At 40.7% G+C, this 26,463-nt stretch overlaps 1 protein-coding gene across 4 annotated transcripts in view; it reads left to right on the top strand.

Moving 5' to 3' along the window:
- The window catches only part of SNTG2 (syntrophin gamma 2), a gene marked incomplete at its 3' end in the record, with an annotated part of 223,603 nt that overhangs the window by 140,927 nt on the left and 56,213 nt on the right, over nucleotides 1-26,463 (top strand). For all 4 annotated transcript variants that reach the window (XM_079969901.1, XM_079969902.1, XM_079969900.1 and 1 more), the window contains exons 8-10: nucleotides 3,579-3,670; nucleotides 15,895-16,022; nucleotides 25,533-25,662. In XM_079969901.1, coding sequence (XP_079826027.1) covers nucleotides 3,579-3,670; nucleotides 15,895-16,022; nucleotides 25,533-25,662 — 350 coding nt within the window. The remainder of the gene's footprint in view (nucleotides 1-3,578; nucleotides 3,671-15,894; nucleotides 16,023-25,532; nucleotides 25,663-26,463) is intronic.

The following is a 26,463-nucleotide window of genomic DNA, read 5'->3' as shown; positions in this document are numbered from 1 at the left end:
GCGTCCCTTTTACTGATTTTAGTTATTGGCGTATAAATATGTGGTAAGAGGATCCCCAAGTTTAAGGAGTGGTGGAAATAAATATTTTGTTTTACAGTTATATGTTGGACTCTAGGATTTTTGATTCTGGGCTTTGTTAATACGTTTTAAGAAACAGTGTTTTTAAGTTGTTGTTTTCTTTCTATCATTGTGGTCTTGAAGTGTCTTTCATTGGAAGTAAGGTCCTTTGACCAAGTAAATGATCTTTGGATCTCAGCCAAGAGTGGACAGTTTGGTGGAGCACCTAAGCTCTGATTGGTTGAGTCACTGCTGTTTACCAGTATCTAGATGGGGAGGGAGGCAGTGATGAGGTGGGCGTGGTGCAAGTGTGGAGCCAATCTAGCACCACTGATCTCACCCAAAATTGGGTATGTCTAAATTCAGTATTTACTTCAATGCATGCACAATCCATCAAGAGGAACACATCCCACTAGCCATGTGTGCTCTCTACCCGGAAGTAGAGTACAAAAGGAGGACAGTTGTGGTTCGAGGACCCGACCCCCGCAATGTGAAATGAATACACAAGGACACGTGATATAAGGTTAATGGGCAAGGAAAGGCCACAGCTTTATTGATTACAGCAGTGAAAAGGTATTGGCTTAGGCATTGGATCTCTAAAACAAGTGGGTTTATTCATCAGTAGGTGGAGCCTGTTGATGCTAATCCAACTATAGGCTCACCCCTGATGTCACCGAGGGTCGTGCCATGGCCTCCCGCCAAGCAGGCATTGGACAGAATACACGACCACCAGATTCCTTTAACGAAATACCCAAAAATTGAAGGCATAGGCGATGGCCAAACACAGTATCAGCCCTGTAGGCTGGATTGGGCTTCTTGGGTCATAAGTCATATATTTTTGGTTTATGTGTCTTAAAAAAAAAGATGAAGAAACTGATTAATTGCTAAGTTTATTTGTGTTTAGCAATAAATCATCTTTGGCTGTATCAAAGTTATTAGGAGAGAGAAGATACTTAAAGTTAAAACTGAGAGTATCACCCAGCCAGAAAGAAGGATCGAGACAGATGTGTGCACATTAAGATGGAAACAGTTTAGCATCTAAGACTGTTGAGATTCTAGATTTTTTTCCAGATCATTCTCTGCTTCATGTTGATTAGAAGTGTGAATATTTTTTCTAAATGTTAGGATTGTGAGGTGACCTGAAAACTACTTGAAGGGTGATGTTGCGTCTTACCATCACTGCTATTATTGCTTGGAAAATTGAAGTATCTTGCATTGCAAGCAGCTTATTTAGAGAAAAAAATTCTAAGTTCACCCTCTGTAAATGAAATACATCACTAGATTTTTTTTTTATTACTTGTGCCATTCTATTTAACAATGAATAAGAAAAAATAATAATTTTTGGTGTCAGTGGTTTAGCAAAGGAAAACCAGCTTTCAAAACAATATAATTTGGAGTTTATAATATGAATGCAATTGAGATGGTTTTAAAGAAGGGATTTTAAAAAGTGTTAAGGAAATCTATTTTGATGACCTTCTTCTCTCTCCCACAAGTCTGTGTATGTATGAGAGTGAGAGAGATGCTATACTACAAACGTTTGAGCAGGTTATTAAAATCTATTTATTTTAGTCTCCCTTCACTTCATTGCTAGACAAGCTTATAAATCTTAAAATAGCTTTCTATGTCTGCAGGATTATTTTATTTTTTAAGTTGACTATGTTTTTATATTATTGTTAATGGTACTGCTATTGCAATATTATTATTTTTTATACTGTGTCTTTATGCTGTGCGAACCACATGGAGTGGGCTATGCCCCCCCAAAAAACTGGCATACAACTAATTTTTATACAAACAAATAATAGAGTGTCCATGTGAGAATCGGAGACAGTGCTTTTTTTCTTAAAAAATAGGTGTCAGTACTCACCATGAAGTTGTTCCAGTAAGTGTCACACTTTTTAACCATAAAGGGAGGTGGAATGAGATGCTGGTACTACGTACCCTTGGGTACCCCCTGGGGACCTTCCGATCAGATCCCCCCCCCTCTCTCTCACACACACACACAGAGACTGACTGACTTTTGATCCATCTAGCTTAGTACTGTCAATCACACTGACTGGTAGTGGCTCTCCAGGGTTTCAGACAAAAGTCTTTTCCCTGTCATAGCTGGATATAACAATAATAATAATAATAATAATAATAATAATAATAATAATAAAATGTCCAGTAGCACCTTTATAGACCAACTAAGTTTGTTCTGGTATAAGCTTTCATGTGCGTGCACACTTCAGATACACTGAAGCAGAAGTCACCAGACCCTTATATATAGTGGGAGGGTGAGGTGAGGTATTTCTCAGAAGGGTAGTAGGAGATGGGTTGGGCTCGAACCTGTGACCTTCTGCATGAAAAGATTCATAACTGAGCTGCTTCCTCCCTTGACCACTTTCTGTTGGTAGTGTGGCTCCCCTGCACTGTGCTTATAGGTGGGGAACTAGAGCATGATAGGGAAGCTAAACTCTTGAGGGAAGAGTTAGAATTGGAGGAAATGAAGGGCTTATTACGGAGAGGGCACTGCACAGACATAAATGGCCAGGGAAGGGCATATGATCCATAACGAAGTCATGCTTGCAAGAAATCAAATACTCTCTCTCTCTCTCTCTCTCTCTCTCTCTCTCTGTGTGTGTGTGTGTGTGTGTGTGTGTGTGTGTGTAAATATGATTAGAAATTAATGTGGAGAAGAAAAGGAATTAACTTTTAAAATGTTTAAATACACCCAGAGGCTCAGCTCATTGAGATGACAGGCTTCTTACACCTCAACCTGGGGTGACTTTTAAGGTTTTGGAAAAGGAGTAGACTAATTAGCTTTCACATAGGAGGAGACTTCTGAGCCAATTCTTAAATCAGTTTGATGTTCCTTACATCACCAGCTGGGTTTCAAAAACTCCTTGGGCAGTTCTTCCTTGAGAATAGTTGATCTCAGTAGAGGCTGGTGGGGCCACGTGGGTGGCGCTGTATTGCTTTCCTGGCTTCAGCACAGTCTAGGCACAGCATTGGGAGAATCACATGTCCACTTGAGCAGTACTCAATGCCATCCCATGCATTTGATTGACATGTGTTTCTGCTGCAAAACTCTGTGATCTCATAAGCTCAGTTAAGAAATTTAGACTACCGTCCAATTCATTTTTTATTTTATTTATTGCTTTCTCTGTCTTGCATGCTAAGAAATGTATAGAACATGGTGGAAACTATTAGAGTTAAATCATATAGATATACATGGTATAGATCTAGATATATATATGCAGTGCTTTTTTCTAAATAAAAATTAGAGGTCCTCTCATTTTCCTACTCATATTGAAATACTGCCCATCAATGAGGCCAAACTTAGACTCACAAAATGTTAGGGATATGTGTATCCCTGCATCCCCCCAGAAAAAAGCACTGTATTTACAGTATGATGTAGATATTTGGATGAACTCACCATTTTGTACATACACACTGCAATTCTTCTTCAATCATGTGCATTAACTTTCCACTGATGAAAACAAATTATAACACTTTTTTAAAAAAAATATGCTGCATTTTAGGTTCCCCTGGACCATCAAGTGATCACAGCAGTGGCACGTCCTCCCCTCTCTTTGACAGTGGTTTACACTTAAATGGAAACTCAACAAATACAGTAAGTAGCTTATACCACTTTGCCTAGTTGCACGTGTAGTTTATGTGACTTGAATCTCAGGAGAACGAATGTGGCTTATGCCATTTAACAAATTTCAATAATGTTTATTCTAGTACCATATAATGGTCTGAGTAGATCCTGTGGGTGCCAGAGGACTAGATTGGAGTTTACTGTATCGGGACTCTTTGAATAGTTGAGAAAATGTTCAGGGGAAAATTGTTCAAAGATCTGGATTGAGGTGTCATTAAAAGAGGAGCAGAAGAAGAGGGAGGAAGAATATCACAGGGGCCAAGCATGCAGTGGAGAGAATGGGTATACTTTACCAAGTCCTGGTGATTCAGGGGTAGGGGCAGCCCAGGCTGAAACCCAATTAGCAAGTGGAGAAGAAAGCACACTAAATTTAAAAGACATTGCCTTTCATATATCAATGAAAAGGAGTCTTCTGTGTTCAGCTCCATTGCATTTGAGAAGCCAGATATAGGTGAACACACACACACACCCAGAGAGAGAGAGAGAGAGAGAGAGAGAGAGATGGAATAGAACTGGAGCAAAAATACTTCATATTTTATCTGGCCCTGTAGAAAAGTCACAACCTTCCTTCATCAGAAACAAAAAGATTTGAACAAGTGGAAGATGTCTATTTCCCCAAGATCAAAAGCCAAGATTTCAAATGCCTGGAAATGAAAGTGGCTTCAGCTTCTAAGGTGGTTTGTTGAAAGCACAAGCATGAGGCAGCATTTATCAGATTGAACTGTGATCAAATGGTCAGATAAGGAGGTTTAGAAATGTCAGTTACCAGCAATATTCCACCCCCCCAGGAAATGTCATCTGTTCAGTGAAATGGTGCAGTATCTTTTGTTTCATGTACATTCTTTTTCCCCAGAATTGACCCAGTTTTTTTTAAAAAAGGAAAAAGAAACAGAGCACCTTGTTGCATTTTCAGAGTTTATCACACCAGGTCCTGTATTGACCTGATTCTTTAAGAATGTGAATATTGCTTAAGCTGTATTTTCATTTCAACAGCTGTAACTATGATACTGATATCTATGTAGACTAGGCATATTTTTTGTCTAATAATGACAAATCTGAAATGGAAATCTGAAATGGAAATCCTCCCAAACTATCTCCCTGGTCCTGTCAGCTGAGCTAGCGACAGCTGGTGCCTGAAGAATAGCTGGTGTACTGAAATCTCACTTCCAGTTTTCCACCAGATACACAGAAATTCAAAAACAGTTGTTGTATCTCCTTTGGCATTCTAAAGACAGGCATCTGATATTAAACCACTTTGCAGATATCAGTAAGTCTAGTGAGGTTGCATCAGATAGTCATATTTGTTTTGTTTTGAGCAATAATCCCAGAAGTAGAGAGGGGAAACTTCAATGGTACCATGGAACAGCTCCATGGAAACCTCAAGCTGGAGACTATAAACCATGGGTAGGCAAACTAAGGCCCAGGGGCCAGATCCGGATCAATTGCCTTCTAAATCTGGCCCATGGACAGTCCGGATATCAGTGGGTTTTTACATGAGTATAATGTGTACTTTTATTTAAAATGCATCTCTGGGTTATTTGTGGGGCCTGGCTGGTGTTTTTACATGAGTGGAATGTGTGTTTTTATTTAAAATGCATCTCTGGGTTAATTGTGGGGCATAGGAATTTGTTCTTCTTCTTTTTTTCAAAATATAGTCCAGCCCCCCACAAGGTCTGAGGGACAGTCGACCGGCCCCCTGCTGAAAAAGTTTGCTGGCCCCTGCTATAAGCGCAGAGCTCAGATGTTGCTTCAGCAGCTAACATCCTCAGACGGAGTCTTAAATAGGAGTTGCAGCTCTACCTCAGTTGCGAACTCTGTCCTCATTTATTATTTCCAATATTTTGATAAGTCAGTTCATGTAAAGGGGTCTGCCTGCCTTAGCAGTTACAGAGTGGATTAATTGTGGTTCACTAGGGCAGAGACCTCTGAGTCAGGGGTGGGCAATGTGACGCCTTTGACTGAAGAAGTACTAACCCAATGGTTGGCTTCCCCTGTGCTGTATGTATATGTACATATACAAACACACACACACACTCACAACATAGTTTGAGAAAACATTGTTTAGGTAGTGTACACAGTCATGAGCTTAGCACAGGCAGACATGATGAGAGGACTACTGAGTCTAAAGCTAGGGTGTGATGCTTCTTCAGGTGGCCTGACTACCCCATATGAATTGTAATCACTATACAGAAAACATGGTTGTATTTGTTGTGTATCACCTGCAGGAGCCATAGAGGAGGTTTGTGGGGGCACAGAAAACCCCTGAAATTCTTGATACCTGAAACTTGTTGGGTAGAATTTAGCAGTGGGAGTTCTATTATCAGCACATACTACTTTAGCAGTTTATGAAAATCTTGGGTATCTTATTTGGAATTTCTACATTATTGGCACCATAAACTTTTATGGTTAAAGGAGAGCTTTGTCAAAGGAGTGGTTGGAGATGAAGAGGTGAAACCATGAAGGATGGATTTCACTGAGAGCTGCAATTCTGTGGAAGGTCAACTGTTTTGCATGTAAAATGTCTCAGGTACAATCCGTGGAATCTCCAGGTAGTACTAGAAGAGACATATTAAATCTTGGAGCACTGCTGCCAGTCTATGGAGATTAGAGAGTATGGACCAATGGTCTGCCTCAGTAGCGGGCAGCTTCCTGTGTAGCAGGTGACCACAGAACAAGTGAGGGATATAGAACTGCAAGGAAGATGATGTCAGATACAGTGGTACCTTGGGTTACATACGCTTCAGGTTACATACGCTTCAGGTTACAGACTCGGCTAACCCAGAAATAGTGCTTCAGGTTAAGAAGTTTGCTTCAGGATGAGAACAGAAATTGTGCTCTGGCGGCGCAGCAGCAGGAGGCCCCATTAGCCAAAGTGGTGCTTCAGGTTAAGAACAGTTTCAGTTTAAGAACGGGCCTCCGGAATGAATTAAGTACTTAACCTGGGGTACCACTGTAATATTCTGGAAAGGAGCAAGAGTCATAAGGCTGTGTGAGGAAAGGCTGTTAAAGACATGGAACTACAGGGGAGAAGATTGTACTGAGTATAAATTGGAAAGGATGACAATCAAAGCTTTGAAACCTTGACATTCAGCGCTATAGCCAGTGCTATAAGCCCAGATGTGGAATGGTTGAAAGGAGTGCTGGGATCAAAATGTGAAAAGGAAAGGCCAGAGACAGCCAGATGATTAATAGCATTCAAGGTGAGAGAAGAGAGAATGAATCAAAGGGGATCATACAAAGATTTAAGGACTTGGAGACTGGTTGCCTCTCTGAAACAGGGCAGGAAAGACACCTGTGGACACAATGTTCAATGGAATTTAAAAGTAAAATGTTTATTCACAGGAAATGACCAGGATTTCTTTTCAAAAGTCCGGGAGGGGGGGAAAGAATACTGTTCAAGCACCGACAAACAATTATTGTGCATACCGAAGAAATGCTATGATTAGCTGTATTTAAGGTTATTATCAAGAATAGGCGCTGAAATTCAGGATGGGTTTGTGTCTGCTACAGATGTTTTGAGCTCGATAGAAATACTGGTTTTACAGAAATGGCACAATTATAAAAAAATTCCACACTTCTGCAAAGGCTTCCACTTTTCAAGCAAAGCAAACTGAATGAATGGCTAAATTGGCAGTGAAGGCTATCAACGAAACAAAGGGAAAATATGAATACAACATAAAAATCAGTCTATATTAGCTGTAGAGTTATGTGAATGTTATAGATATCCCTGTCATTTCTTTTGTGTTTTAAAAACTTCCTTCACTGTTTAATTTTTTAATATAAACCATTTTAATACAAACAGGGCATTGAACACCCAGAAGGCTGTGTCTAGAAACACAGGAAACTGCCTGTGTTTCTGCTCTTAGTCCATCTGGTTCAGTGTTGTCTACACTGGTGGACAGAAGGTCTCAAAGTTTCCAGGCAGGGGACATTCCCAGCCATACCTGGAGATGCCAGGTGATTGAGCCTGGGACACCTGCATGCAAAGCAGACAATCTACCACAGAGCTACAGCGATTTCCCTAAGCAAAATTCATGGGTGTAAAAATAAGTCCTACATCTAGCGCTTGGGGGTTGTGAAGCTTGTCACTGCCAAATCTTAACTGTGCCTGAGGAGGAGGGGGGATGCCTGTAGAACCTCCCCATTTCCTCCTCCAACAGTGGTGCCACTGGTGGAGCTAATAGAAAGCCAATTCCATCATCCAGCCAACTCTTCTCCCCCTGGGCTCCCCAAACCCACATGAATTTAGGCTGAGGGCTGGGTGCAGACCCTGGTCTAGAGCAGTGTTTCCCAACCTTGTGCCTCCAGCTGTTTTTGAACTACAACTCCCATCATCCCTGACTAGCAAGACCAGTGGCAAGGGATGATGGGAATTGTAGTCCAAAAACAGCTGGAGGCACAAGGTTGGGAAACACTGGTCTAGAGGATCCCTACTTCTGCAATAAAATAAATAGGCAAGTGTTGCAGTGGAGGGTCAGGGACTGACAAAGTTGTCTTTGGTATAGGAATGTTGCAGGATTTGTGGAGAGTATGTCAAAGGGTATGGAGGGGGGCTGAGGGTGGTGCCTGCTAGCTCTATTCCTGACCTCCATATGTTTAAAATATTGGTGGTAAAGGTAAAGGTAAAGGTACCCCTGCCCGTACGGGCCAGTCTTGACAGACTCTGGGGTTGTGCGCCCATCTGGGGTTGTGCGCCAGGGGCCAGCACTGTCCGGAGACACTTCCGGGTCATGTGGCCAGCGTGACATCGCTGCTCTGGCCAGAGCCAGAGCCAGAGCCAGAGCCGCACACGGAAACGCTGTTTACCTTCCCGCTGGTAAGCGGTCCCTATTTATCTACTTGCACCCGGAGGTGCTTTCGAATATTGGTGGTACCTGGTACAAAAAAAAGCTCTTTCCTAATCCCAATTCCACTGGCACTGATAAGAGTTTTGAGACTATAAAAAATCCTCATTGCAAATATAAGTTGAAAATAAGCAAGAATGTGGAAGAGATCTTACGATTTCTCAGTCGATAGGCAAATGTTTTTCAAGGACTGACTCCCCCCCCCTCCCCCGAAGTTTCCTAATGCAGATTAGCTAATTCAGAGTAAGATTTTTGCCAAAATGATTGGGAAATGTCCATTAGTTTTTCCTTTGAACATATCCATTGAAATAATATGCAAGCTATCTTAAGTATATGCAAAGTCGCATTTCAACTTCCAGATGGTAAAAGCATTTCTCATAGAATCTTAAATTTGTTCAGTCCTCTTTACAAGAAAGGATTGTAATCTTTGTATTCATTGTCACTAGACAAAATAAATATTTCAGGAATCTCAATTTTTTATTTCCCCCCTAAATTTTCAAATTTCACACTACAAATTAAACATCTTTTATACCATACATGTATTGACTTCCCTCCCTCCCCTTCCAAGGTTCATTTAACTTTCCCACCATTCCTGCATAATTTGAAATATCCATCTAATTCTGTTTTCCTATCTTACATCACTTCAACATTTATTATACTGTTGCATGTACTTTAATACTGCCAGTGTTGTCAACTGTACACAATTATTTTCAATATTCTCGGCAAAAGATTTCTACTCCTAGGAATCTGAATTTCTAATGTATGGCTATGTGTTGATTCTTCCATCCAGAGGCAGCCTTAATTGGAGCTTTATAAATTACTAAAATTACTAAAACAACATAAGGAATTTGTTCACTTTTTTCCTCTATAGAGCTTCACAGTCATTCACAGAACTAAAACAGAAACTTGCCCAAGTACTGCAAATCATTTGTCATAAGAATATGAAAGGCTGACAGCTCTAACCGACTGTGATCCCATGAGTTTCTTTTCTTCCTCCTCGTTTAAGCATTAGGCACATTGCTGCAGAAAGGATGTCTGATTAGTTCTGCTACTTAAAAAAAAGTTTTATTGTTTTTACAAGAACTGGTTGCTTCACCCCTGCTGAAAAACTTGTTGTGTTTCTCTTTCTGTTTTGAGCAGTGTGCCTTTTGCTTTGCTTTGTTTAATTGCAGGGTCCCTCTTCTCTCTCTTTTCCACCCCTGCCTTGACCACAATGGCTTAATATCTAAACACAGATTCCAACTTTTCCCAATAGGCCCCTGCTAGTTAAAGTTTGTATCAGAATCTGGCTGAAATTTACAGCAAGGTGGCCACCAATTGCCCATAGAAGACCCTTGGAATGAACCTGTGTTATGACCCATGACACAACATTGCTCCAGAGGCATTCTGAGGTAGAAATGGTAGCTGCTTCAACCAAGAGAAAATGTTCTGCCACCTCCACAAGCAGAAGCTGAATGAAGGTGCGAGATTCAGGGCAAATAGAATAAGGTGTTTCTTCAAGCAGTGCACTGTTGATCTTTGGACTTCAGTGCCACATGGTGCCATGGTGTCCATTGGCCATATAAGGGAATTTGGCTATACAAGGGAATTCATAGAGGATTCATATGGCTGCTAGCCATAATGGCTAGATACGTAGAACCTTCCAGATTCAGAAGCTGTGTACAGTGTCAGTTCCAGGTTTTGGGGGGTCTTTGGATGGCTCACTTTTCATGGATCCCTCTCCCTCAGTCAGTCTACCTTCTCACTGTTGCAAGACCAGGTGGCTCCTCCTATAGTAGGGAGCCTTGGGAGATGCCCATCCATACAAACCCTTGATGCTGGCCCCAGCAGCATGGCTGAATACTAGTTGATGGGGTGGGCACCCAATGGGAATTTACTGTTGCCTTCATGTTGTGCTTGTTGTTGGTTGAAAAACTGAGCAGTTGTGTTAGCTTTAATGTAAAGCTAAATTCAAAATAGCTGAAGATGAAGAAGAGTTTGGATTTGATACCCGCTTTATCACTACCCGAAGGAGTATCAAAGCGGCTAACGTTCTCCTTTCCCTTCCTCCCCCACAACAAACACTCTGTGAGGTGAGTGGGGCTGAGAGAAGTGTGACTACAAGTGGATGACCCAGGCAGCCAGGAACTTCATGTGAAAAATTGTTGCCAGAAACTCCCATCTTTCACTGAAGGGTGACTTATCACTCACTGTTCCAGGGTGGAATGAGAAGAGCCAAAGAAATCTCTAGCCCTTGTGTGTATCACCTCTCTGGTCACACAGCTTTGTTGAATTGCAATTTGTATCTCCCAGTAGCGTAAAATGGGGCCAAGTTGCATGTTACATACAGTTGCCTATAACTCTGTCCTGCTTTTCTGTCTGCACGAAAATACATGGGAACTGCTCAACATGTAACCATGGGGAAAATATCACTCTCTCTTAGCCAAACCTATCAGAGCCCTTGTTATTCTTGTGTAAATGGTGGTACCCTGTTGAGCCCCTGTCTCCAATTTTGACAGCCAGTCATTTCTGCATGGACTGACTCTCTGGAGAAATAAAGACACCGAAAGCTTCATGTTTGACTAGGTGAATTCATTTAATTTTAAGTCTGGATATTTATTTTAGCTTTACTGAGCGAAAACATTTCCCTTGACAGAAGGCGTTAGTTTCAAGGAATGACAATTGAGCATTTTCATGAGTCCTGTGTTGCTAATCATTTAAATTCTTGTAGCAAAGGGATCTCAACTCTCCAGTTGTTATTTGGGATGTAACGTTCTGTCCCCTTTGAAATGGATTTAATTGCCTGACATGTGTATGGATACATTTCTTTCGTGCTACTTTCATTATTTCAGTGTTAATTATCTTCAACTCGGATAAAAGTCGAGTCCAGTCTAAGCCAAATAGAGGTTGGATATAAATATTGATTCATATATTAAGTCAGAGACTATGCCCAGCTGTTATACAAACCAAGATCTGTAATACAAATGAAGATATCTGGAACACCCCCTCATCAGATGTCAAGAAAATAAACTACCTGACTTTAAGAAGTCATCTGAAGGCAGCCCTGTTCAGGGAAGTTTTGAATGTTTGATGTCATATTGTGTTTTAATTTGTTGGAAGCCACCCAGAGTAGTTAGGAGAATGCAGTCAAAATGGACAACAGTTTAGTTTAGTTTAGTTTAGTTTAGTTTAGTTTAGTTTAGTTTAGTTTAGTTTAGTTTAGTTTACCTAACCTAACCTAACCTAACCTAACCTAACCTAACCTAACCTAACCTATTTCTGCTAATGTATCTGAGAACCAAAGGTGATTTAAGTTGAATAACAGTGTGTGCTCCAAGGTCATCTAGTGAGCTTCATAACTGAGTGGAAATTTGAACCCTGGCCTCCAAGTTTCTAGCGTGACACTCTTACCACACTGACTTTTTATGTCAGAGAGGCATAACTCGATCTCCCGAGCCTTCTATCTTTAAGTAACTGTAAACATGGGGGAACTCTGATTTTGAGCACAGACGCGACACACAGTCCTGTTTTCTCTGTGTTATTTTCCCTCCATCCCAATCAACTGTTAGTGGTTCTACTAAGGAAAACCATGGGTTGTATTCAACGTAGTTCTAAAGCTACGGTTCCATCAGCGCAAAGATTTTCCTTGTGAGATAAAACCTTCTCCCCCTCCCCTCCCCTCGCTTGCCCTCTAAATCTTTTCTGAGGTTTCCCCCATCCCTCTGGAGCAGATTTGGGAATTGTGAGGAGTGGGTCCTGTTGTGCCAGCTTATGCTAGAACTGCAGTTCAGCTGAATATGGCACTGCGTACTTTACCCTGTGAAGCAAACAGTTCCTTCAGGTGAAGAGGCCATTTGGACTGGGGGAAATGGCAGTGTAGGGACATTTAACACATTTTGCACATTCCTTGGCTCCTATGCTGTTAATTTAAATGGTCTAAGATTTGAGCAAGGCCAGCCCTACCATAAGGTAGGTAGCAAGGTGGCTGCCTAGGCAGTTGATTGTGGGCATCATAAAAGGCTTAGTTCTTTAACTTATTAGTGTTGTGTTTTTACTGCTAGGGAGGGGAAAAATCACTTGTGGGATTTTCTTCTGCAAGTTCCAAATAACTTGAGTGGCCCTGACCTTTGTGGGGATGGCTCCATTTCCTGCTCCACCTCAGTCAGCAAAATGACTTGGGCTTGACCTGGATGGGGGAGGTGCTTGAGGTGGGCTGTAGCAGCTATTAGTAAGCAGCCCCCTTTGTGCCATTCAAGGCATTGTTTCCCAACTAAATAATAATAATAATAATAATAATAATAATAATAATAATTTTTATTTATACCCCGCCCTCCCCAGCCAAGGCCTGGCTCAGGGAGGCTAACAAGCAATAATAAAAACAAGTTGAATGAATACAACTTTAAAGCAAGATTAAAATACAACATTAAAATATGGACACATTAAAATATTAAAATGCAGCCTCATCACAAGAGGAGAAAGGAAAAAGAAAAAAGAAAGAGGGGGAGGGAATCAAATTGGCTCCAAGCCAAAGGCCAGGCGGAACAACTCTGTATTACAGGCCCTGCGGAAAGAAATCAGATCCTGCAGGGCCCTGGTCTCATAAGGCAGAGCATTCCACCAGGCCGGGGCCAGAGTTGAAAATGCCCTGACTCTGGTTGAACCTAACTTCCTTAGGGCCCGGGACCACTAGAGTGTTGCTATTTATGGACCTTGAGGCTCTCCGTGGGGCATACCGGGAGAGGCGGTCCCGTAGATACAAGGGTCCCTTACCTTTCCCGCCCCAAACTGGCCACAGTGATCCATGCGACGGTCATCTCCAGGCTTAACTACTGTAATTCGCTCTAGGCGGGGCTGCCCTTGAAGCTGTCCCAGAAACTCCAGCGGGTGCAGAATGCTGCAGCGAGGCTCCTCACGGGGTCTGTGCCATGGGAGCATATTCATCCAGTGCTTTTCCAGCTGCACTGGCTCCCGGTGGAGTATAGGGTCAGATTTAAGGTGCTGGTTTTGGCCTTTAAAGCCCTTCACTTTAGGTATAAAGATGGTTCAGTAATTGATGTGCAGGGTAAGAATACCAGAGTTGCATACCAAAGGCATTTTATGTTTGTAGCTATCCTATAAATCAAGTTCTGTAACTGAGAAGTGCAACCCAAGATTGTGATTTATTTTTTTAGTACAGCTTATTATTAAGGATTCTGCCCCCACCCCACCCCCTGTACAATGTATTCCATGGAACTGGGGGGAAGGTCCATTTTGCTTCATCCAACCACATCTCCATGTTTTGTCTGAGTCAGTATATTCACATATTTTGTAGCTCACATTTCCACGTCTTGTCTTGTGCAAAGTCACCATAAAAGTTTGCCACCACAGAAAATACTAAACCATTAATAAATGTTGTTGATGTATTAAAGAATGTCACGAAAATCATGTCATCTGTGTGATGAAAATGATAAAATGAAAGGAAGGAGCTGGTTATTTTGCAATTTAGGAGGAAGAGTTTATTTATAAATATTAAAGTAAAAAAAGAAGAAGTTCAGGATGGAAACTATTAGAACAGTTGCACTTCTGTCACTGCTGATGTCATGTGAGATGCATTGTGCTTGTTTCCCAACTGTGATGGAAGAGCAGAAGTTCCTCTTAAATCATCGTGAGTGAAATTCTGAAGCAGGGCAATCTGTGAGATGATGTAGACACAATGCAACACAACACTGATGTATTTGTGACATTGGGCCAGTGCAGAGTGCCTGGAGCAAGTAGATATCCAAGATCTACCAGGACAGAGGAACAAATATTAAAATTCTATAGCTGGTATAAATTAAGTAGAGGCTTGTATCCAGAGATGTGTGGGTGTTGTATTACGGATGGATTAATAAGCATGTTTATTAATCTGGAGCACAATAAGTATTTCATATTGTGCAATTGCTATCACCTTTCTACTTAGTACTACTTAGTGCAATTCACTGAATGAATAATACATTTCATGATGTGTCACTTTTTTCTTGCTGAGTGTCAGGCTCTCTCATGTGGCTAAGTGAAGAACAATGCAACGGCAATGACTTTTATGTAAAATGTGAAAATGTCTGCTTTGCTGCACTCCGAGATCTTTGAATATGCCACATTTCATCAGTCGTCTTCCCAGCCATTAATTGCAAGACTTTTCATCATTATAAGGCTGGTGAATGAACAAGGCGATATATGGTCCCTCTTTGAGTATTGGAACTTTTAGGATTGAGCAAACTACAAAATGAAATAAATTGATGATCTGTTGTTACTGTACATTCTGACTTGTGCCAATTTACAGGACATATTGTCTGTTTCTTCAGTGGCTAATGCCAGAGTATTTCTCATGAAAACACCTTATTCGCTTAATTCTTTCTTAGTTGGCAAGCTTAGCAATACTTTTGCAATTAGTTGCAAAACTTCAGGCACCAGTGGGAATAGTGCAGCTTCTTAAATTGCTATCAGCTATGAAGCAAACACATGATTAGCACACTCATTATCTGTGAGGGGTGCTGTTTTTGGAGCCGGAACCACTAATTGAAAGAAAGTTTTGACTGAAGGAGCATGGAGATATTTGACCCTTGCTTTCAATGAGCTTTCAAAAATGGACACATAACATCTTGCAGGAATTGAAACAAACTCTACCAATGAAATGCCAATATTGGTGTTTGCTTCTGTGTATCTGATTATATACTTTTGTACTAAATTACGTGTATATAACCATGCCTCGTCAGAACAAGTTACTTCAGATTTGATCTGTGCAAGTTTTGTTTATTTACAAGGCAGTTAATATGATTTGTCTTTGCAGAGGTTACATGTAGTTTCATGTTCTTAACTGCAGTAAATAAGGAAACAATAATTTGTTGCAAAGCTCATGTTTTGCCCATGAAGAACTTTGTATTCATAGTTCCTTATATCAAGATAGGCATGCACATTTTCTTTTATTTATCTCTGAAATTCAAAAAAAAAAAACTGACAAGGTACAGTGTTTTGCAATCACATTATCCTCTTACTTTATTGTGCGTTTGAAGTAAATAAGACTTCTGAGAGGTCTGCTACATGTAAATTAGCATTATTTATCACTTAAACATTATGTTGTCATGTGTAAGGCTTATGCTTTTAACAGAAATAAAAGCAATGTTACCACTGCACAAATAATAGGGGAGAAAATGAGCTCAGACAGCTCACAAATGTTCCATTTTTACATAAATTATTGTTTTTGTGGGTTTTTTATGCACTCTGAATTTCCCAAACAATGATATTACTCTGCCTTATTAGTTTTGAGAAAGGGCACATCCACAGATAAATATTCATGTTTCCTACACGGTGTGATCTAGTAGACTGTGCTTACTGATTCTCATTTATTCTATACAGGCGCCATCATCACCTTCTTCACCCATAGCTAATGAACCAAAATATGAGAAGCGCTGGCTGGACACCTTATCAGTTCCTTTGTCGATGGCCCGAATCTCGAGGTACAAAGCTGGAACAAATAAATTAAGGTTTGTAATCTGAAAAAGAGTTAGGTTACATGATTTGCATCCTTCTCCTCGCAGCCAAGGGACTGGCTGCTTGAAAATGCATGGAAGAAGTCTGTGGGCTGTATTCAACTAACATTTACTCCTATTGGAATCAATGCACCTAAGTTTGTCACGGCTATTAATTTCAGTGGGTCTACTCTTGAGTAAAAGTCAGTTGACTACAAACCTATGGGACATTTTTCTCTCAACAGTCATAATATGTAATAAAAAAAAATATTCCAACAATTGATTCCAAGCTCACCAAGAAAAAGAAGCCGGGCTGATGGCTTGTAAGCATTGGGAAAATCCAGCTGGAGTTGATTTGTTTCTTTTTTTACATTTATGATCCTGCCACTTACTCTCAAAGCTCGGGGCAGGTAACAATTATGACCAGACTAAAACCGGCAAACTGTAAATGAGAGCTGAAGTCCCACCTCTACCCAATTTAGCCACCCCTCTTCCACAACCCAAACCTTAAATGTCCATTTGTTTCTCTGCAGCGGCATCATATCCCGGAATCCCTTTGGAATCTGCGTTGAACCAGAAAGTGGGCAAGCTTTCATAATATAATAATAATTGATCATTTGTACCCCGCCCACCTGGCTGGGTTTCCCCAGCCACTCTGGGTGGCTTCCAACACAGATTAAAAATACATGAAAACATCAATCATTAAAAACTTCCCTAAACAGGGCTACCTTCAGATGTCTACTAAACGTCAGGTAGTTGTTTATCTCTTTGACATCTGATGGGAGGGTGTTCCACAGGGAAGTTCATCACGTCCCTTTATTTGTGATATGGGAACACCCAACTCAGACTGCAGTACCTTTGCATCAGATGAAGAATTCCTCATAAAGTGGGGTGACATTATACCCCTCTGTACTATCTGGAGTTTCTGCCGCTATCTCCAAAATCTTTTAAAATCTCCCTTCAGTGATTGACTTTGCTTGTTTACATTTGTTGGCTCACAATGTAAATAAGTCCCTCTGGCTTAAAGTCTTTCGTAGCCCCCCTCCAACACACACAAGCACATTCATTTTCCCTGTATCCCCCCCCCCCCACTAAATAACAAACACTTTCAACATTCCTATGAGGAAAAGTTGCAGCATTGGGGGCTTTTTAGTGGAGAGAAAAGGTAGATAAGAGCAGCAGAAGTGTATAAAATTATGCACGGCATAACAGGTGATAGCTCCCATGTATTGTGAATTATTTTGAGGGAAAAGAAGGGGAGGGGGAGCATTGTTTATAAAGTGCAAGGAATATTTATGGAGGTTAATGAAAATGCAATCTTAACCCCTGGCCGGCAGCAGCGTTGCTTATTGTAACAGAGAAGCCAGCATGGAATTCACAGTCCTGGCATTTGCATTCTCCAGACGCTTGTGGGCAGGGGAGAAAATGCCCCTTCACTGCACTGAGAGGTTGTGTTTGCCATCTTTTAACACTGAAAGCACACGCAAAACAGCCACAAATAAAGCTTTTCTCGCTGTCTCTCTACATTAGGCAGTGAGCAAGCAACGTAAAATGACCCTACTAGTCTTAGTCATTTTTCTCATTCTGATGCCTGAGATAGTGATCTATTTTTTGGCATTCTCGCTATCTCATTCTAAATAATCTTTTATTTTCTTCAAATATTCCTGACAGGTTCCAGATTTCTGCACACAATACAGATTGCTTGTCGTAAGGTTATAGCCTTATCTGATCCCCGGTGCTCTTCCATCTCTGTTGTTCACCTTAATCTTTTCTATAAACTTACATCTTGTCAGTATCTTTGACACCATTGATTATAACATTCAGGACTTGTTTCTCACTGATAGGCATTATGCTGCTGAGAGGCACGTATTGTTTCTCGGACATCTGTTCAGCTAATGGGAAGAGACCAGTGCAGTTTTAAAGTGTACGAAACACATTATTAATTCCATGCTGTTCTTTACACATGCACACCCACCCACCCACATATATTTACACCATCTATATAAACTTTGGGTGATATCCATTGGGTGCTTGTCCCTTGATTTAAATGAGCTGATCTGGTATAGGAAGGGAATACTCTGCAGTTTCTGCTTTTCTTTTGCAATGTAACTGAGCTGTATCCATTATGGTGAGATACCAGAAAAAGACAAAAAAAACATTAAAGAGCTTAGGACCCTCTGCAGAATCCTATGGCCAAATCCCAGGCATGGCAAGGAAAAGGCACAGCTTTTGGGTCTAGTAAAAGCATAAAGAGAAGTCCATACCCTTATGGTATCTGCCCAGGAAAGATCTCTGCAAGAAAGAAGCCAGGATAGTAGCCCCCACTGCAACAGGAGGGGCATTGCTAATGAGTGATATGCCAACTCAATGCACCCTCAATCCACCAGGTCAGAGAAGCATTGAGACTTTCTGCCCCAGTGGTGCCTTCTGGGGAAAAAACACAGAAGGAGACTTTCTATAAGCCAATGTCCTGCAGGGAAGATCCTGTTCAAGAAAGTCTCCTGCAGCTCTGACTCCTCTCCTAACAACCCGTTCCTCCGTAAAAGTACCAGCTGAAATGAATTATGCAGCAGGAGAGCTTACCCTAACTAGACTGTCTGTACACAGCCTTTGCACATCACTGAAGGGCTGCTTCCATGATAACTGACCTTGCATGTGTGATTTACGAATTCTGCAGCCCTCAGTGCTCTCTTCCTGCGACTTTATCACACGATAAACCAGAGAGGAAGTGAAGCATAGTAAAGTGAAACTATAAATAGCAGCAACTATGCTGAAGTAATGAATGTGTGACCAAGCAAAGGTATAATTTCCTTTGTCGTTATTCATGTTATTTTACTGCAGGACAAAAAGGCATTTGCGTTAAGTGCAATTTTCGCGATGATCTACCTAGAAATCAGCATGAAATAAAACAATATCCATCATTGGTATATCCATTATGTACTGTTACTAAGCACAGGAATTTGTACACTTACCCATGTGCAAGTGCAGCGTTACACTTTTAGTTAGCTGTATTCCTAATTGCCATGACTCTTAAGCCTGGCTTAGCTTGTTGTCCAAAGGTGGGATCACAGTTAACCTTTCTCCTACTTAACCATGGTCTATAGCCAGAGAACAAACATTGGCTACAGATCATAGAATCATAGAGTTGGAAGGGACCCTAAGGATCATCTGTCCTAACTGCCTGCAATGCAGGAATATGAAGCTGTCCCACATAGGGATCGAATCTGCAACCTTGACATTATCAGCACCATGCTCTAACCAACTGAGCTATTCTGGTTAAGGAGAAGAGAGCTTAACCACAGTCCTAGGTTTGGATGACACACTACGTCAAACCTTGGCTTAGCTGCCCCACAGTGTACTAAACTGAATGGGTAGGAACAAAGCAAATGTCAGCCTCTTTATGGGAACCAGTGTATTCACATGGTCCCAGTAAGCCACACTTTGGGCTTGGCCACAATGAATGCTTTTTTAAAAAAAGATATCAATAGACAATATTTCTAGAAAGTGATTGGGTCCATATTGGCCCTACTATGCCTGACTGATCTAATAGTAGTAGTTACATCTGGATTGACAGGATGTGTGCTTTAGCATTGATATACAATAATAATCTAAATCTGCTGTACGCTTGTTATTCTGATTCATGCTTATTTTTTTCCTTTTACCGTCATTCAAGTAGAAAGTTTAATGTCTCACACAGTAGATGCAACTCCTTTTAAGACAAAAAAAACAGTTCATGTGCTAAAATAATCTACACCAAACATAATACAGCAAGGACAACAAAATACATGCAGAGAAAGTAGATGTTTTAGGGGAAGTATGACTTTAGGAACGAATGGCAAGTATTTGGGCCGAATAGGAAATATTCTAATAGGTCACTAAGCAGATTTGAGCACATCATGTGTAATGGTACTTACTTTTCTTCCCTCCCCCTTTCAGCCCCCTATCCATCCCTATAATCTGCTTCAGAAACTTGGGGCACCCTATAGAGCAGTGAAGGGACAGAAGGAGCTGCAGGAGGGAGGAAAAGAAAGGGGAATTTCATCATACCCCGTATGAGGATTTCACTAGAGTGCACCCTTGTACAATGAGGGCCATAGGCTTTGCATTAACCAAAGTGTAGAGGGAACTCAGTAAAGCTGCCTTCTTCTGATAAGGGTGCAGAAGAAACAACTTTTCCGAGCCCACGCTTAGTAGAATATTTGTCCAGCAAAATATTGCAGACTGAAACTTAACAAGTTCGTACAAAAATGCATAGTGTTGATCAGCGCAGGGGAATCTTTTTCAGTCTATGGGACACATTAGCTTTTTGAGAACCTCCTGGTGGAGAACACAAGGTGGTAATGGAGGTGGGTTGGGGCAACAGATGAGGCTCTTTCCTTTGTACTTGGCTACTTCGCAGCTGTACAACAACCAGAAGTGTCCAAAAGCATACATATTTCCAACCCCTATTCATGTAAGCAAGAGGCATTATGGCAGTTCCTCTATGCATTCCAGCCAAGGAATAAGACTAGAAGAGGGTAAAGAGAGCAGGAGGGATGGCTTGGAGAGGGAGAATGGCCCAGCGACATCACCAAGGGCTGTACTGGATTGCCCCATTTGGCTCCCAGGCCTGACAATATATTTTATAACACTTCTTCCAATGGTGGCTTATTTCTATCATGCAAGCAGAAAGTGCTCAGCTTAAAAAGTCTGAACTTAATGTTAGCAACTTGCCTTTCTTTGTCCTTTTCTAACAATGCAGGTATGTTTCTACATGCCTTTTCCCTTTCCTTTCATGTTCTATCAATTGATACAATAAAGTGCTAGCTTAACGAAAGCTAACTTCAAAGCGAGAATAATTGTTGCAAAGGATATTAGGGTAGATCACATGCAAACAATTACCATTTTGAAAAGCAGGCTTTGAAACAAATTATACGAGGCATGTTTTGATCTTAACAATTTCATAGTACCAAGGTCTAATCTGCCAATTAATGTGCTGTTTTTCATGTTCTTTCTGTGGAATAAACTGAATTTTTTCACACTGACCTGCATCTCAAAGACCTTAGATGTCTGCTTCACTTCTCCAGTTATCGTGAAGCTGAAACCTGACATTTTAAGATATGTATCTGGGCAGTAAACAGTCCTCTTGCAAGATCATGCAACAGCTCTTCTTATTACAAAATTTGTGATTTGTGATTTCTGTTTGGCTAAACTGTGGAAATTCTGGTACCTGGGCTAATGTAACATTAGCTCTGAGGCAAATCAATATTGCTTGGCCTAATTTTGTACGAAATTTTGCCATAGCACAGCATTGGGTCTCTTGTTTCCCCACTTTGACCCTGAATTTCCTTGCGGCATTTTACTGTTTTAAGTTGCATATGGACCATTTAATCAAAGCACCCAAGCTTGCTTACATGTTTGCTCAAAGTAAATGAATGAGCACTTTCATTACATGACTAAAACAAGCCAGAGTTAGAGTTAATGTTAAATATTGACTACAGCCATGGTCAAAAACTCAAGGCCTGATGATAAACTATTTGAGAATTCAGCTGTTCCCAGCATAATTTGTTGAGAAAGAAGTCAGATATGTACAGTGGTACCTCGGGTTACATAAGCTTCAGGTTACATACGCTTCCGGTTACAGACTCTGCTAACCCAGAAATATTACATTGGGTTAAGAACTTTGCTTCAGGATGAGAACAGAAATTGTGTTCTGGCGGCGTGGCAGCAGCAGGAGGCCCCATTAGCTAAAGTGGTGCCTCAGGTTAAGAACAGTTTCAGGTTAAGAACAGACCTCCAGAATAAATTAAGTTCTTAAGCCGAGGTACCACTGTATTCTCATCAATGAAGTTTAAGATACCAAGGAATGTTCTGATGAGAAAATATATATTGAACCTCTTTGGACAACAAGAGAATGCTGATACTGTCATATCTGAGGGCTTTTAAGTACATTAGTGTCAAAATTTTGTTGTTTATTGGAATTGCCCAGGTCCTGCTTTACATGGGATGGTAATACCCTTTGCAAAAGACATAATTTGTATTTATTTTGTGTCCTTTGGTCCAAGATAGGTTGTATCTTCAAGGAACACTACGACTGTTGTGATCAAATTTCTTTAAAAAACCCAAACAAACCATAAGAACCAAGCTGGATCAAATCAAGAATCCTGTTTGGAATGCTTCTTTAAGCTTTACAAGCTAGGCCATGAGGGCAATAGCTATTTTCTATAACTTCCCTCCAACACCTGGCATTAAATTGTGCACTGCCTCTGAAAAAATGGGCTGCATTTAGCTGCTGGTGGTAATAGCTTTTCCTAGAAATAACATCTTTGAATTGTTCTCAAGTTCTCTGACTGGATCTTTCACAAGTTTAGAGTATGGTAATGAGAACAGGAAATAATATGATTATAATTGGCAGATGGAAGAGTGGAAGTAGCTCCTTTTCTCTTTTTGTTTTTCTTATTTAGTTTTTGATAGTTTTTTATTAATATTAAATTATATTATTATATGGATGATAAAAAGATTCAAACAGAGAGAGAACATTGATAGAAGATATTTTTTGTGGCAGATAGAATAGAGTTGTTGTTTTTCCTGAATGTGAGGCTGAGAAGGATGGGAGCTGTCTCAGGTGGGAGCTGGGAAAACATAGATCTCTTTGTGAATTGAAGATTAAGATAGAAGGCTGATAGAATACAAAATTTAGTGTTAGTTTGGGTGTCTGTTTTGTTTTTGCTTTGTTTTTGCTTTTCTTCTTTTCCTTTCCTTTCCTTGTTATTGTTTTGCTCTCTTTAGATATTAGCTTTGTTTGATTTTTTGATTTTTTTTTTTTAAGACAACATAATTATCACTCATATTTTCTCTTTTAGTCCACTTTGATCCTTTGGACATTCACTTTACTAACAGGGAAAATGATTCTCCCTTTGACAGTCAACATGATGCAGCTGTTTCAAGTTCTTGCTCAGCTCATGCAATCTTTCTTAAACTAAGAAGTACCTGAAGAAGTGTGCATGCACACAAAAGCTTATACCCATAACAAACTTAGTTGGTCTCTAAGATGCTACTGGACAATTTTTAATTTATTTCAACGGCGTCAGACCGACACGGCTACCTACCTGTTTCTTCAACTCAGTTACTCTTGCCCAGTGCTATCTTTCTAGAAAAAGAGGTGCTGGAACTCACCATGAACACCTCCCTTGTTCTCTTATAATGACAATGGCGCCCACCTGAAAGGTGCCACTAGCTGAGTTCTGGCTGGGAGGGAAAAAGCCCTGCTGCTACAGGATTCTTATCCAGGTTAAGTTACATTAAAATATTCTGCAACCCATTCCAATATTTTCGCGATATGACAGAAATTGAACTGATACAGAAGTTTTCCTTGGTCATGGGTTTTAAAAGCATATGGCTAAAAACAACATAGGTGCCAATAAACGGCCAATGCACTATACACACAACAGTGGTGTGCAGTGACATTTTTGTAGGGGAACAGTTAGGGCCAGAAGCATCAGCTTGCAAAAGCAATGGGGGAGAGGGACGTGAGCATCACGCCTCCCTCCCTAAACCGGGCAGAAACCTCCTGGGCTTTGAGGAGATGCCAGGGCTCTGACAGGAAGCTGGAGCCCTCTTGCTTCCTTCCAAAAGCTGGGCAGGCTTTGGGAAGATGGTGGGAGTGCCTTGGACCCATCAGAGCATCACACCTCCCTCCCTAAGCCGGGCAGAAGCTTCCTGAGCTTTCGGAAGGTGGTGCCAGGGAACCATTTAGGGGACTAGTCTAGTCCCCGTAGCCCAGTGACCACATGCCACACTGGCCACTAATGAAAAATAAAACAGAGGGGGTGTCTTTAATGGTGGTGGGCAGTAACACTACCCTACAGAGAGTGAAGAATGCTAAAGCCTAGCTCTGAACTGAATTGTAACGACTGTGTATAAATATAGGTCACATTCAAATGGACTTGGGTTCTATAAGCTTACAGTTCTATTGTAGAAATGGCGCTAAGAACAAACCCTTGAAAGTCAGGCCTCAGATCAGATGATTGACCTGAATGTTAATTATTTAAAAGCTCACATAGAGCCATAACAAAAATACAGAAATCCTTATTTCATTTTAATTAATGGTATCAATGAGTGAATTGTGAAGATGCCCAGTGTCCCTTTTGGAATTATCATTGTGAGTACTGATGTAGTCTAACTTTTTCATGGCATTTTCCTTAGCACAGTAGGAATATGTGGAAGGAGAACAAGAAGTCGTCTTGCATAGTAACTCACCCTAATGCAATTTATTTAATTCCTTGTTGGCATGCTGCATTTATCTTAATGATAGCTTTACAACCAGCTTGATAGGTCACTGATTTCAGTATGAAGATATAACACCTTTCTCTTGGTATTTCCTGACCCATAAAATGACTAGCCAGGCCCAGATCCAGTTCAGAATTACCAGGCTGCCCAGCCATTTTATTGTCAGTTCAGATAAATTCTGATTCCATGCCCCAAGGTACCCTGTGGTGTGAACTGTACTAATATGCTTCGCTTAAACACAGTAGGCCTCCTGCTCTTTATAGTTAAATTATGAAAGAACAATTACCTGCTGAAGGCTTTCATTTATCCAAGCTATCTGCATGTCTGAATTCCATACATAATGGCTAGTCAGTTTACATATGAATAGTGCCACACTTACTCATGAAGCATAGAAGAATTTGCACAGGCATGTGCATACATGCAAAAGCTTCTCAAGACTGCAAGAGACTAATTATAATTATATTATTTCCTCTTATTTTAAAAGCACAAGATTGTAGCCTTGGTCCACCATGCACAATAGCTCAAGATGCCCCAAGCATGTGATTCATGCATCTGCTTGGCCTTCACCTCTGTTCATGTATCAGGCAGTTTGACATGACCATATCAGATAGAATGTGAGCCATGGGTAAAGGAGCTGGCTTGTGCTTGAGCTGGAGGCCATGCATATACTAGTCATATACTAGTCATAATCTGCCTAAGGGTTTCCTTAAGTAATCTACCTGTTGTTATCTCAACGGCCCTTTGATTTGCCATGTAAGGATAAACTGTTACTTTCACCCCCATATTACAGGTGAAACAACTGAGGCTGTAAGACAGCAGGTTGGCAAAGCTCAGGCCACCAAGGGGAGTGTGTAGTGGAGCTGAGATCTGAAGCTGCAAAGGCTGAGCACAAACATTATGCTCTCAACTACCATGCTAAATTATATCACAAGATCCTCCAGCTCATCTGCACGTAGCACTACAACTGATGTGATGCAGCTCTGAGTTATCTGTGTAAAATTAGTTTGAAAACTGAAATACTACATAATAATAATAATAATAATAATAATAATAATAATGCTCAAATCCTGTACCTATCTCTCTTCCTTGCACTGTAGTTCTGCTGTTTTGATATCTTCATCCTTAACCCCACCCCCACCCCACCCCACTCACCATTTATAGTACATGAGGACTAATTTGCAGAGACACCATAAGAAGTAAGGACTAATGGCTGGTATAGCATCCTTGATGGTGTATATATATTTCTTCTTGCTGCAGATCTAATGCATTTGAAGTACTGGCACTCGATGGAGTTAGCACTGGGATACTTCAGTATTGTTCAACCCAGGAGAGTGTTGACTGGCTGAGAGCATTATCAACTAACATCAATGATTTGACACTACAAAATGTATGTTGCTTCCTAGATATTTTCCCCCCTATTTTTTTGTTGTTTGGGGTTTTTTGGGGTTTTTTCCCTTAGTGATTCAGAATGATTTTTTCCCACCTGCCAGAGATCAGCATAATATATTGTTATGTGTTTAAAAAGACATTGATTTCAGGAAGGAAAGGGGGAGAAAAAAGGCACACCTTGTCAAATTTGATGATGCCTTGCAAACTCTCCAAACATTCATTGTGATCAGTCACATTTTATAAAAGGGAGAATTAGAAAATAACAGCCTTTTACATTCCAGGAGGGGGGTGGTGGTCACAGAGTATATCAGTAAGGACCTGCCTTAAGCCTTGCAGTGCCATTAGTCCTGGGAGCTGCTGCTTTCACTTCTCACATGAATATTTTTTAAATAACAAGGTGAAACGCTTGTAGATTTATGGATGTATACTTTTGTAAATGCTGTCCCTATACTCTCTCATGTACTTTTATGAGCATTCATATTTAGGTCCCTAAACAACATACAGTATCTCATTATTCAAAACCTTTTCTAAGAAATAAAAATGCTTAAATCGGCCACTTTTATTTTGAAGAAAAAACAACCACCATGGGACTCTTTTTCTGGTATGTGCTCCCAATCCAGATCAAGATACCATGCCAACGTTCTACTGGTAAGCCACCCCATCTTTGCCTGCTAATTCCCCTCTATTACCACACCTCTAGAAGAAAAAAGAAAAGAAAAGAAAATACAGAAATAATAGTTGGGGGTGGGGCATGGTTCCCTTATCCAAATTGGAAGCATGTTTCAGATAAGGCCTCATG

The sequence above is a fragment of the Podarcis cretensis genome (assembly GCF_951804945.1).
Source record: "Podarcis cretensis genome assembly, chromosome: 3".
Classification (NCBI taxonomy): Eukaryota; Metazoa; Chordata; class Lepidosauria; order Squamata; family Lacertidae; genus Podarcis; species Podarcis cretensis.
This window is presented reverse-complemented; position numbering and strand designations above follow the sequence as displayed.